This window comes from Taudactylus pleione, unplaced genomic scaffold, assembly GCF_031769625.1.
Source record: "Taudactylus pleione unplaced genomic scaffold, aTauple2 ptg000302l, whole genome shotgun sequence".
In the NCBI taxonomy this organism is placed as follows: Eukaryota; Metazoa; Chordata; class Amphibia; order Anura; family Myobatrachidae; genus Taudactylus; species Taudactylus pleione.
In genome coordinates, this window is record NW_028284703.1 from 7,572,121 (window position 1) to 7,586,556 (window position 14,436).

Below are 14,436 nucleotides of genomic sequence, written 5' to 3' on the forward strand. Positions count from 1 at the left end.
TCATAATGGGGGTAAGGATGAAATGAGGGAGATTGCCAGACTCTTCAGGGAGACAGGGAGATTGCTACTATTTCAGGAAGTCTCCCTGACAATGAGGGAGAGTTGGCAAGTATGGATCTAGTGACTCAGAAAAGAAAAACATTACTTCTACCATTGTCCTGGAACATATCACTAAGCAGGTATACAGTATCTACTAATATGCACACTAGGGGTGAGCGGGTTCGGATTTCTGAAATCCGAACCCCCCCGAGCCCCCCCGATCCGAGTCCGATCCGAATCAGGCTCGACTTTTCCCGCCTGACTCGGATCTGAAATCGAGGCAAAACGTCATCATCCCGCCTTCCGAGTCTCGCGGGTTTTAGATCCTATATAAGGTACCCACGTCGGCGCCATTTTCTCACTCGGCTGTGGACAGTGAAGAGGGAGGGTGGGAGTTAGGGCTGTGTAGTGTAGTGCTGCTGTTGTCCACTACTTCAAAGTCCATAGGGGCTGGCTGTGTTGTGCTGTGCTGCTGTTGTTAATAGGGGCTGTGTCCACTACTTCAAAGTCCATAGGGGCTGGCTGGACTGTGTTGTGCAGTCAGTTCTCCATAGGGGCTGTGTCCACTCCAAAGTCCTGTGCAGTGTCCCAGTCCTAAAGGAGTGCTGCAGTGTTGTCCAGGGGGTGCTCTGTCCATCAGGGGTGCTCCCCCCAAGTGCTAAAAAAATAATATATTTTCTGTGTTTGTGAATTGTGTGCGCAGTAGCCGCACGTGCATCAACAAAGTAGTGCCAAGCGTGCGCCTGTGTCATAAGTAAAGGGCCGGCTGGCTTGACCGTTAAGGGTGCTGTAACCCCCGAAAGTACACTCCAGTCCAAACCAAAAAAAAAATTATTTTCTGTGTTTGTGAATTGTGTGCGCAGTAGCCGCACGTGCATCAACAAAGTAGTGCCAAGCATGCGCCTGTGTCATAAGTAAAGGGCCGGCTGGCTTGGCCGTTAAGGGTGCTGTAACCCCCGAAAGTACACTCCAGTCCAAACCAAAAAAAAAATTATTTTCTGTGTTTGTGAATTGTGTGCGCAGTAGCCGCACGTGCATCAACAAAGTAGTGCCAAGCGTGCGCCTGTGTCATAAGTAAAGGGCCGGCTGGCTTGACCGTTAAGGGTGCTGTAACCCCCGAAAGTACACTCCAGTCCAAACCAAAAAAAAAATTATTTTCTGTGTTTGTGAATTGTGTGCGCAGTAGCCGCACGTGCATCAACAAAGTAGTGCCAAGCGTGCGCCTGTGTCATAAGTAAAGGGCCGGCTGGCTTGACCGTTAAGGGTGCTGTAACCCCCGAAAGTACACTCCAGTCCAAATCAAAAAAAAAATTATTTTCTGTGTTTGTGAATTGTGTGCGCAGTAGCCGCACGTGCATCAACAAAGTAGTGCCAAGCGTGCGCCTGTGTCATAAGTAAAGGGCCGGCTGGCTTGACCGTTAAGGGTGCTGTAACCCCCGAAAGTACACTCCAGTCCAAACCAAAAAAAAAATTATTTTCTGTGTTTGTGAATTGTGTGCGCAGTAGCCGCACGTGCATCAACAAAGTAGTGCCAAGCGTGCGCCTGTGTCATAAGTAAAGGGCCGGCTGGCTTGACCGTTAAGGGTGCTGTAACCCCCGAAAGTACACTCCAGTCCAAACCAAAAAAAAAATTATTTTCTGTGTTTGTGAATTGTGTGCGCAGTAGCCGCACGTGCATCAACAAAGTAGTGCCAAGCGTGCGCCTGTGTCATAAGTAAAGGGCCGGCTGGCTTGACCGTTAAGGGTGCTGTAACCCCCGAAAGTACACTCCAGTCCAAACCCAAAAAAAAAATTATTTTCTGTGTTTGTGAATTGTGTGCGCAGTAGCCGCACGTGCATCAACAAAGTAGTGCCAAGCGTGCGCCTGTGTCATAAGTAAAGGGCCGGCTGGCTTGACCGTTAAGGGTGCTGTAACCCCCGAAAGTACACTCCAGTCCAAACCAAAAAAAAAATTATTTTCTGTGTTTGTGAATTGTGTGCGCAGTAGCCGCACGTGCATCAACAAAGTAGTGCCAAGCGTGCGCCTGTGTCATAAGTAAAGGGCCGGCTGGCTTGACCGTTAAGGGTGCTGTAACCCCCGAAAGTACACTCCAGTCCAAACCAAAAAAAAAATAATTTTCTGTGTTTGTGAATTGTGTGCGCAGTAGCCGCACGTGCATCAACAAAGTAGTGCCAAGCGTGCGCCTGTGTCATAAGTAAAGGGCCGGCTGGCTTGACCGTTAAGGGTGCTGTAACCCCCGAAAGTACACTCCAGTCCAAACCAAAAAAAAAATTATTTTCTGTGTTTGTGAATTGTGTGCGCAGTAGCCGCACGTGCATCAACAAAGTAGTGCCAAGCGTGCGCCTGTGTCATAAGTAAAGGGCCGGCTGGCTTGACCCTTAAGGGTGCTGTAACCCCCGAAAGTACACTCCAGTCCAAACCAAAAAAAAAATTATTTTCTGTGTTTGTGAATTGTGTGCACTGTGGCTGCACGTGCATCAACAAAGGAGCAGCGCCAAGCGTGCGCCTGTGTCCCATAAGTAAAGAGCCGGCTGGCTCATTTCTTAAAGGGTGGTGTAACCCACAAAGTGCACTACTCTCCAGCAAAAATAAAATAATATTTTCTGTGTTTGTGTGCGCTTTAGCCGCACGTATATATATCAATATAACATAAATGGAGGACCAAACTTTCTCCGATAAAAATAAAATAGGGAAAGATCAAGAACCACTTCCTCCTAGTGCTGTTGCTGCTGCTGGGAGTTGTTCATCATCCCAGAGAGGAAGTAGGAACATCACTACTTTTACTAAACAATTGACCCTCCAACAGTCCCTAGCGATGAGGATGAAGTACGACAGCAGTCATCCTGAAGCAAAACGTATAACTGAGGCCTTGACTGCTATGTTGGTGTTAGACGTGCGTCCGGTATCCGACATTAGTGCAGTGGGATTTAGACAATTGATGGAGGTAGTGTGTCCTCGGTTCCAAATCCCGTCTAGATTCCACCTGCATCCTCAAAGCAGCAGCGACAAGCGTGCGTCTGTCTGTTAAAGGGTGGTGACACCCTCAAAGTGTGCTACACAAACAATTAAAATATTGTTCTTTTTTTTTGGTCTTTGTGAAATGTGTGGGCTGTAGCCGCACCTGCATCCTTAAAGCAGCAGCGACAAGCGTGCGTCTGTCTGTTAAAGGGTGGTGACACCCTCAAAGTGTGCTACACAAACAATTAAAATATTGTTCTTTTTTTTTCTGTCTTTGTGAATTGTGTGGGCTGTAGCCGCACCTGCATCCTTAAAGCAGCAGCGACAAGCGTGCGTCTGTCTGTTAAAGGGTGGTGACACCCTCAAAGTGTGCTACACAAACAATTAAAATATTGTTCTTTTTTTTTTGGTCTTTGTGAAATGTGTGGGCTGTAGCCGCACCTGCATCCTTAAAGCAGCAGCGACAAGCATGCGTCTGTCTGTTAAAGGGTGGTGACACCCTCAAAGTGTGCTACACAAACAATTAAAATATTGTTCTTTTTTTTTTGGTCTTTGTGAAATGTGTGGGCTGTAGCCGCACCTGCATCCTTAAAGCAGCAGCGACAAGCGTGCGTCTGTCTGTTAAAGGGTGGTGACACCCTCAAAGTGTTCTACACAAACAATTAAAATATTGTTCTTTTTTTTTCGGTCTTTGTGAAATGTGTGGGCTGTAGCCGCACCTGCATCCTTAAAGCAGCAGCGACAAGCGTGCGTCTGTCTGTTAAAGGGTGGTGACACCCTCAAAGTGTTCTACACAAACAATTAAAATATTGTTCTTTTTTTTTCGGTCTTTGTGAAATGTGTGGGCTGTAGCCGCACCTGCATCCTTAAAGCAGCAGCGACAAGCGTGCGTCTGTCTGTTAAAGGGTGGTGTAACTCTCAAAGTGCTCCAAAAAATAAAAAACTATTTTTTTAATGTGTTTGTGACTTGTGTGCGATGTAGCCGCACCTGCATCCTTAAAGCAGCAGCGACAAGCGTGCGTCTGTCTGTTAAAGGGTGGTGACACCCTCAAAGTGTGCTACACAAACAATAAAAATATTCTTCTTTTTTCTGTCTATGTGAATTGTGTGGGGTGTAGCCGCACCTGCATCCTTAAAGCAGCAGCGACAAGCGTGCGTCTGTCTGTTAAAGGGTGGTGACACCCTCAAAGTGTTCTACACAAACAATTAAAATATTGTTCTTTTTTTTTCGGTCTTTGTGAATTGTGTGGGCTGTAGCCGCACCTGCATCCTTAAAGCAGCAGCAACAAGCGTGCGTCTGTCTGTTAAAGGGTGGTGTAACTCTCAAAGTGTTCCAAAAAATAAAAAACTATTTTTTTAATGTGTTTGTGACTTGTGTGCGATGTAGCCACACTTGCATCCTCAAAGCAGCAGCGACAAGCGTGCGTCTGTCTGTTAAAGGGTGGTGACACCCTCAAAGTGTGCTACACAAACAATTAAAATATTGTTCTTTTTTTTTCTGTCTATGTGAATTGTGTGGGCTGTAGCCGCACCTGCATCCTTAAAGCAGCAGCGACAAGCGTGCGTCTGTCTGTTAAACGGTGGTGACACCTCAAAGTGTTCTACACAAACAATTAAAATATTGTTCTTTTTTTTTTGGTCTTTGTGAAATGTGTGGGCTGTAGCCGCACCTGCATCCTTAAAGCAGCAGCGACAAGCGTGCGTCTGTCTGTTAAAGGGTGGTGACACCTCAAAGTGTTCTACACAAACAATTAAAATATTCTTCTTTTTTCTGTCTTTGTGAATTGTGTGGGCTGTAGCCGCACTTGCATCCTCAAAGCAGCAGCGACAAGCGTGCGTCTGTCTGTTAAAGGGTGGTGTAACCCTCAAAGTGTGCTCCACAAACAATAAAAATATTCTTTTTTTTTTCTGTCTTTGTGAATTGTGTGGGCTGTAGCCGCACTTGAATCCTCAAAGCAGCAGCGACAAGCGTGCGTCTGTCTGTTAAAGGATTACATCGGTGACAGCATCCAAGTAGGCATGTCAGACAGTCCGTACCTGTACTGGCAGGAAAAAGAAGCAATTTGGAGGTCCCTGTACAAACTGGCTCTATTTTACCTGAGTTGCCCCCCCTCCAGTGTGTACTCCGAAAGAGTGTTTAGTGCAGCCGGGAACCTTGTCAGCGAAAGGCGTAGGAGGTTGCTTCCACAAAATGTGGAGAAGATGATGTTCATAAAATGAATTATCAACTCTTCCAGGGAGACCAGCCTCCAGAACGTACAGAGGGACCTGTGGTTCCAGCAGGGACGAATTAATACTCTGTGAGGATGAGGATGTACACACTGAAGAGGGTGAGGAATCGGTGGATGAGGAGGATGAGGATGACATCTTGCCTCCGTAGAGCCAGTTTGTGCAGGGACAGATAAATTGCCAGCTTGTTTTGTGGGGGCCCAAACGAACCAATCATTTCAGCCACAGTTGTGTGGCAGACCCTGGCGCTGAAATGATTGGTTTGTTAAAGTGTGCATGTCCTGTTTATACAACATAAGGGTGGGTGGGAGGGCCCAAGGACAATTCCATCTTGCACCTCTTTTTTTTCTTTGCATTATGTACAGTTTGGGGCCTAGTTTTTCAATGCCATCCTGTCTGCCACTGCAGTTTCACGCCTAGATGGGTCACGTGTTTGTGCCGCCCACTTGTGTCGCTTAGCATAGTCATCCAGCTACCTCGGTGCAACCTTTTGGACATAAAAACACTATTGTGAGGTGTGAGGTATTCAGAATAGACTGGAAATGAGTGGAAATTAAGGTTATTGAGGTTAATAATAGCATAGGAGCAGAAAAACCTACTAATTCTGTGATTTTAGCTGTTTTTATGCTTTTTTTCAAAAAAATACAGATCCAAAACACAAAACCCAGAACCCAAAACACGCAAGGGTGGTTTTGGCAAAACCAATCCAGATCCAAAACACGAAGAAAGATCCAGATCCAAAACCAAAACACAAAACACGAAAAGTGGCCGGTGCACACCCCTAATGCACACATCATGCCGTCTCATAAAGACTTGTGCGTCCCTTTAAAAGTGTGACTACATTCTAATGGTGCATTAAATGAATTTATGGTCACATTAATGTAGATAATTTCCCTGTTGTTATTCTATGACAATAATGCTCAACTGAAACTTGTGTGCTGTGTATAACTTTGCAGGGGAGTGCCTGTTTAATAAATAACCAGCATTTAATGAGTTCCCAGTGGAGGGTGTTTGGTTTGTGTGATGTTGAACTTGAAACACTGTAATTAGGGGATGTGAATCTGAACATACAATAAAAAGGAAAGAAAAATGGCAATGAGGACCTGACAGCAGCCTTTCTGGCTTCAACGAAGCCGTCCAGGCACTACCGGGTCCCCGCTGTGTTAATCAGTCATATATATGCACAGACTGACCATCGCACATGCACCTGACAGCTGGTGAGCGGAGGACCGCGCAGACCAAGAGGACGTTGCTGGACCTCGCCGGCGAGGTAAGTAATGACGAATACCAGTGGCATATTTATTTGTATCACTGCGATACTAAACTAAATATGCCGCGGGTCTTTACGATCGTTGTTACATGGGGCCCAGATTTTCAGTCTTTTTCACCAATTCTCTATTTTTTCTTTAAATATTTCGCTTTATATAGATTCTTCACACTTTGAATATTTTTATCTAGGAAGTAATAAAAGTTATATATTAATTGTATTGAATTTTTTGGATCCCTTCTTCTCTCTCTTTTTTTGTATTTTGGCTGATGCATGAGTTGAAGCCGCAGCACATTCATACCAAACGATAACAGGAGAGGAATATATTTATACAAACACATTTCAATTAATAGAGAACATATGTATGTATATTATATATCTATTTGTTGGATAAAAGGATTAATTTAATAATCTCTTAAAATTCTAGTGCGGGATATTTTGCTTCTGACTTGCGTCAGTTTCTTCAAGGTGATGCAGTTTTTTTCCCGCAGGCCATAAACACAATGCTGAGAAGCGCTATGTACAGGGATTTTCTCTGCCTTTAGCATTTGTAACCCCTTTTCTCCCCTTAGTAAATAGACCCCTAAGTGATAGAGAATATAGACTATCCAATGGGAAAAAGACTGATGTGAATGGTTACATATCCTCAGTACTGCATAAAAAGGTAGTGCTGCCGATGTGTCCTCATGCACCTACATACCTCCCAACTGTCCCGTTTCCAGCGGGACAGTCCCGTTTTTCTGGAACTGTCCCGCTGTCCCACCCGCGGGCCGCAGTGTCCCGCGGTGGGGGGGAAGTTGGGAGAGCACAAACCGCTGCATGAGGTGTGCAGGAGGAGAACAGATGCCGTGCACATATGCACGGCATCTGTTCTCTTGTGTAGGGAGAACCTGGGGGCTGCCCAGCATCTTGGAGAGTGCTGGGCATGCCCCCAAAGTGACGAAAACGAAGGGAAGTCGCGATGCTCCGGCCCGGTTTCCCTAAGCTCCGCCCTTTTCCTTAAGCCACACACCCTTTTCGCCAGCACCTGTCTTAGGCGCGCGACCTGTCCCTCCTTCGCAACTTTAAATGTTGGGAGATATGCACCTAACCTCAATACGCCATAAGGCGCAAGATGCGTGGCGTGAGTGAGCCTCCAATTCCCATGTGAATCTGCATGTTTTTGCCCGAAAAGTGCATTTACTAAAGTGAAATTTTTTAAGTGAGTTTTAAAAGTGATGTTGCCCATAGCAGCCAATCAGATTCTACTTAACATTTAACTAGCACCTTCTAGAAGATAATAGCTAGAATCTGATTGGTTCCTATGGGCAACATCACTTTTAAAACTCACTTCTAAAAACTCTCACTTTAGTAAATGTACCCGTTATAGTTACCGGCTTGTGACACACCACTTATTTTCATGCTAGTACAAATATCTAAGAATGCTTATTTTTAAAGGAACATTAAAGGCATCCTGACCCCCAAAAGCCAGACTAGGCAGTATTTATTCTACCAAGTCCTCAGTGTTGTCATGACACAACCACCCCCAATGCATCAGATTTAGGGGCCTATTCATCATCACTTCTTTTTTTTTTTTTACAAAAGCAGGTGAAAATGCACAAGCTATCGGGCCATTCATCAAGAAGGTAAAGCAGGAGATATCACTGATATCTCCTGCTTACCTTCCTTTTGCGGAATGGCCCGCTGTCCCCATACACTAGTATGGGGACAGAATTCATCAAGCTCCGAAAATATTATATTTTCAGAGCTTGACTGCGGGAGCATTCGCCATCTTCAGATGGCTCCTGCTCCGGGCTCGCAACCCGCTCCTTCCCTAAGGGAAGGAGGTTCGGTGTTGTGAAGAGGGATTCTTTCAGATCCCTCCGCCCCTGTCCGACTCCTTCCGCTGGACGTCTCAGCTCTTGTACGCATGCGTGACCTGTAGATCGCGCATGCGCACTCCTGTCACTGCTCCGAAAGGAGCAGTGAATCCGCTCGCAGGGACAGCTGATTTCGCATCAGCTGTCACCGCGCTGGAGCAATGATGAATTGCTCCGGCAGCCGCAGTGAGTTAGAATGTTAATTATAGGGGTCCTTTCGGAACCCGATAATTAACATCATGAATAGGCCCCTAAAACCCTACCATTAAAATACACCCCCCTAACACACCATCAATATTCAGTTGTACATCCAGCTCTAAAGTGCCTATTACCCTCCCTCCTCTTATATATGACCTGATTATGCAGGATTGTTCATATACTTTTAGCAATAATTGAATTAAAGTGCACCTGTATGCAGTGGTAGATTTTATACCTAGGGGTTGCAGGGCTGCAGCCCACCCAGTAAAAATCTGCAACCACCAGTGAGCCCCCAGTGATTTCAGTGGCTTCCCTTTGGAAGCACTATCTGTTAATCACATGCTGGACGGCATTCTAGACTGCAATCTGCAGATAATGCTTCCAATGGGAAGCCACTCCCCTACCTTTCTGCCAGCCAATGCAGTCCTTAGTTGCCATTTAGGGAGTAGGGGGTGTGGCTGCACATGCGCAAGTTACCCTGCCAACTGTTATGCACCTCTAGGGGCTGCAGCCGATACAATGACCAGTAACTGCAGGTTTTCGGGCATGCGCGAGTCTCACTTTTTGTTTTTTTCATTTCTTCTCCTACACTTCACTCGTGTTGCGGCTTGTGTGCTTGTGCAAGCCTTGTTTTGTTTTTTTCCACTACATCATGGTGCTGCTCAGGAAGGCAGCACAATTAGGAGCCGGCACAGCCCGCAAGCCTTACACAGTGGAAGCAGGCAGCTTGTGGGCTAAGGTTGCATTATTGCAGCCCATCAATTCACTTGTAACCAGTGTCATCCCTGTAGTGTACACCAACATCAGATATTTTCATCCACCAGAAAAGGCTGCATATGGAAAAGTAATCATGATCCAAATCTACTGTATGAGACGGGAAGTGGAATTCCAACAAGGGACTTAAGATAGCTGTCGAAATACCGACGCCTATCTTGATCCTGATGCCGGAATCCAGGAGGACGTGTGCCCGAACGAAGGTAAGCCGGGGCGCCCTTAGTGTTAGCCGCAGGGGGGGGGGAGGCTTAGGTTTAGGTAAATTAGCGGGGTTAGCGTTAGGTTTTGGGGGGAGGTGGTTAGGGTTAGGCACCCCTAGGGGGGAGGGTTCGGGTTAGGGACCACTAGGGAGGGTTAGGGTTGGCACTAAGGGGGGAGGGTTAGGTTTAGGCACAAAGGGGGGGAAACAGGTTTAGGCACAAATGGGAAGTGTTAGGGTGGGGGTCAGGGAGGGTTAGACTACAAGAAGGGATGGTTAGGGGGAGAAGGGAGGAGGGTAAGTATACATACCCGAACCCTGTCGGGATACCAACCATCGGGATGTCAGATGGACTCACAAAGGGATAGACGTGTATACAGTATGTAGTCATAAGTGTTTTGTGTTTTTGTTTTTTTTAATGAGTTTGAATCAAAAACAAATCCGAAGTGCAAAAACCGATAATGTACGATAGATAGAGGTTAATGAGCCTATTAATCCAATTGTCCGGAAACACAGAATTTCTATAACTGCAATGTGAGCAAATCCTTTTCAGGCCAGTTTATAAAAAAATAAAGTCTAAGTGACCCCCAGCTACACTGGCAGGCACTGGTAAGGTTAGTCTTACTGCCAGTTTGGTGTCAAAGATCGCATGCATGAGCCAACTTACCCACCCCCAACAGCCTAGACTCTGGCACATAAAAAAATCAACTTTTGTTGCCACATACACTGGAGGCTCTTGCCTAGAGAGGAGGGGGCCACACAGACACTGCACACGGGTCCCACCCTCTTTTAATACACCCCTGTATGAAAAGTGTAATATAATAGCAAAATTGTGCACAAACGATAAGTATATATTTCGATTTTATGACTCTCAACTGTTTTTGGCTATATATATATATATATATATATATATATATATATATGTATTTGTGTAAGTTTGTTTTATGTAAAAAAAAATGTAGAAACTGCAGTTTTGGAATAATTTTATGAATTGTACTAATAGCCTAATGCAGGAGATTTCACAGAAATCTCCTGCAGAAGGCGACTTAGCTCTGCAGATCTCAATCCCCATTATTATCAATGGGGGCTACGATCTGACCCTTATTTACCAATCACCGAGAAGCAAGCAAAGCTTTTCAGAGTTAGGTCACATTAGTTTATACCATCTTCAGATGGTGTAAACCGTTTTAAGCCTATGATCTTCTGATCCCCCTCCCTCCAATTCTAGCAACTGACACAATGTGCAGTGGCAGATTCCTCCAAGGTAGCCTTTTACAAATATGAAAGACTGCTCCAAAATGCCAGGGAAGTAACTCACTCACAGGGACAGTGGTTTTGATAATTTTAGTACATAGCAGGGTAATTTTCATAAAAAAATGCAGGGTTGCGATTACTAATACATGGGCCCCTAAGTGTGTCTTATATGTTTTTTTTAAGCACCTGTATTATTCATTTCTCTTACCTACAGTATACAGTGGCAGCCATTTTGTAAGTCAAACCGCAATTCAGCCTGTAAATTCAGTAATAAATAGAACCATCCCTGAGGCATGAGTGAAGTCTCAGTGAATTAATAGGCCGGTGCATTCTCATAAATAATTGTACATTACGCAGTGTGGCTCCACTGTGTGCTGCAAATAAGCTCATGTGAATGGATTGAAGGTGTGTATTTATTGCAATACCTTTCCAACAAACTGAAAGCACCACCATTGCTGTGTTTTAGGGGGATTCTCCAACAAGTTCTTCCAATGAAAGAAGGTGGCGTGCAGTAGTAGAAGAGATCAAGAACATCTTTAACACTGCGGTTAAGTTGCTTGATGAGAAAGGGAAGCTGAAGCCAAGCCAAGCGAAGAGATACTTATCATCTGGTGACTATACATTTATTTTCTTTAGTGTTTTTCAGTAGTGACAGGGAGCTCTCTAGCTGCAAGTCTTGGGGTGGAAAGAAATGAGGGGAATACATTTAAAAATGAAACGCACTCATATATAAAAGTATGTGGTATTTTATGTAAGGGATAAGAATGTACCCAATTGCAGATGCTGTCTCAGGCGGCAGAATTGCTACAGACAACCCTATAGTTAAATAGTCTACATATATTTTTAAGTGATTAAGTGGAAGTGGAGCTGTCACCTATGCAAAAAACATACAAATGACAATAAAACATATAAACCACAATCTAAATCACAACATGGCGATTGCATGACAATAGCTATCACTGGTTGAGAATCAAATATAACAACAGGGTGCATCTGAGGAGCTCAAAGTGGCATCAACTTATTTACAAATATAATCTATATAATAAGCAAGAACGCGTGACTGTCTGTCTGTTTGTCCTTTATGCACGGCCAGAGTTTTGGACCACCAAATTTGGCATGGTGGTGTAGTGTGACCAGAATTAGATTTTTGCTTAGGTTTGAACTTCATCAGGGCCAAACACTGTCACACAATCCCTAAAAATGGGGACACTCTTACATTACACAGGTTTCTGGGTCTGGCTCAAGTGGAAATTGGCAGTCTACCAAAAACCTGTTTGAAAGCTACAAAAGTATCCTTTTAACCTCACAGTCTGAGCAAGTATCAAACTTTATGACTCATGCAAGTTCATATTAAATCCAGAGTCAGTGCTGTCTAAAGTGACTATTAGTCAGCTCTCTGTGTTTGCATGCAAGGGCATAACTAGAATTTTGGGGGCCATATAACAAGATCTTAAACGTGCCCCCCCAGGTAAAAAAAATGCATACATTTGCCCCCACACAGAGTCCATTCATGTTATGCCACACAGAGCCCAATTCAGGATATGCCACACAGTAGTACCCCTTATACACATTATGGCACACAGTAATGCCCCTTACACTACACAGTAATGCCCCTTACACATTATACCACACAGTAATGCCCTTTACAGATTATGCCACATAGTAGTAGTGCCTCATATAATACAGTATTCTACACAATAGTAATGTCCCTTGCACATTATACCACACAGTAATGCCCCTTATAACATTATGCCACACAGTAATGCCCCTTACACATTACGTCCTTCCCCAGCAACTCACCTCCCCGTGTCCCTCCAGGAGCCTCTTGCCTCCCCCTTTGTGCCATCAGCCACCAGCAGGTGTGGATTTTGGGCTGGGCCATCAGCTAATTGAAAATAGCCATGCACAGAATGAGCCTACTGATATAACTTCTCCATCCCTATATCTCAGTTCATTAATCTTGCTCAGAATAAAAAATCCTTCCTTGTTTTTTTTTACGGCTCCACAAAACCAGCCTCCCCTCGGTGTGCCTACTCTGTACTTTGCAGACAATGCCTTTTCTCCACCAAAATCCTCTTATATGTCCATCCAAAGTTTTAAAGTATATATATATATATATATATATATATATAGTGGAATTATATTTAGTTCATTACTTAGGTGTTTAAGGTGTTCATCATTACTTAGGTCAGCCTACTGCGTGTATATGTAGCATAGGGAAGTTTTCATAGGAGATCTCTAGCAATACCTATCTGTTTTCACCAGAAGTACAGCTCTTCTCCCTGAAATAAATAGACCCCTTATTTGGGCATTTGTTCCATTTCATGTTCAAAAATGTTAGCATGGTATACTTTTTCCAAAAAGTACTAAAAAAATATACTTAAATAATTTTTAAGGGGTTATCAGTTAAATTAATTTCAAATAAATAAAGTACCCCACTTATAGTTTAGCATAAAATAAAAACTGTTATTGTAAATAGTGTAAAAAAATATTAATGAGTAAGACAGAATAGGTAGCCTACAGTTCTGCAATGACAACTTTTCAGTCTTCAGTGGTAAGTGTTTTACACCTATATGAGCTTTGGGCCTGATTCCGAAAATTACACAATGCAGATATTTATGCATTGTTTGCCATTGCGCATACGTGAATGCTGAAATTGTATTGCTATCACGCTCACATGGAGGATTCACTTGCAATGTGAGTGACAGGAAGTCAGCGTTTGGGTGAGCTAACAGGGGGGGGCTAGGCAAATGCAGGCATGTCAGGGCCGTTTAAACCCTGTTTCATGGGCGTGCTTAAATTAGCCATTACGATCTCAGTCACAGCATGAGAGCTCTCAGCGGGGGCGATTCAGTTGTTTTTTGGACAAGTATTTTGTTAGGGCGTCTGATGGCGCAATTCTATTGTTGCTCCGTTCGGGCACAATAGCTGCTGGCGCCGGCATTTCTGCTTGCACCCTCAGGAGGGTCCAAGCAAAAATAAGCGATAAACCAGGGCACCCAAACCAGGACTTTCGGCAGGTTTAGCCATTTTACACAGCTAAACCCAGTCTAATAGGGCGTGAAGACCGCAATAATTAATAGGCGCCCAGAACAATTGAATTGCAACACCGTGCGCCCATTAATTATCGCTGCCCACACAACAATTGAATCTCCCCCAGCATGTCAGGAGAGCCGCAGTGTTTGAGGCACGTCAGACTTACAAGCAGCGTGGCTGCCCAATCTGCGTCGATGTTACCGATGTTTCTGCTGTACATCGTCGGACAGATATGAGAAGGCAGCAGTGGGTGTCCCTATGCTCGGATAAGATTAAGAAGACATTAGCATATTGTCTCTATTGTGATCCATAAGAGATCGCAGTTGCAATTGCATTGATGTAAATCTTGGAATCAGGCCCTTTGTCAAAATGCACATTCACACAAAGCTTAGCTTTGGTTCAAGGTTTTAGAAAAGACCTATTTGTTTTTCCTGAACTTCAGTTGTCACTTTATCTCAGTTACTGTTACCTGCATCTGTTATTTAAACAGTAAATCATCAGTATATAATTATATATATATATATATATATATATATATATATATATATATATATATTATAAAATATTTTAAAAAGTGACACACTATTGGAGCTGATTCTGAGCAAGGAGCAAAGCAAAAAAA

At 44.1% G+C, this 14,436-nt stretch overlaps 1 protein-coding gene across 1 annotated transcript in view; it reads left to right on the forward strand.

Moving 5' to 3' along the window:
- Window positions 1-14,436, forward strand: part of NWD2 (NACHT and WD repeat domain containing 2) — a 219,391-nt gene that overhangs the window by 193,045 nt on the left and 11,910 nt on the right. Inside the window, exon 6 of the mRNA XM_088442013.1 lies at window positions 11,245-11,389. Coding sequence (XP_088298139.1) covers window positions 11,245-11,389 — 145 coding nt within the window. The remainder of the gene's footprint in view (window positions 1-11,244; window positions 11,390-14,436) is intronic.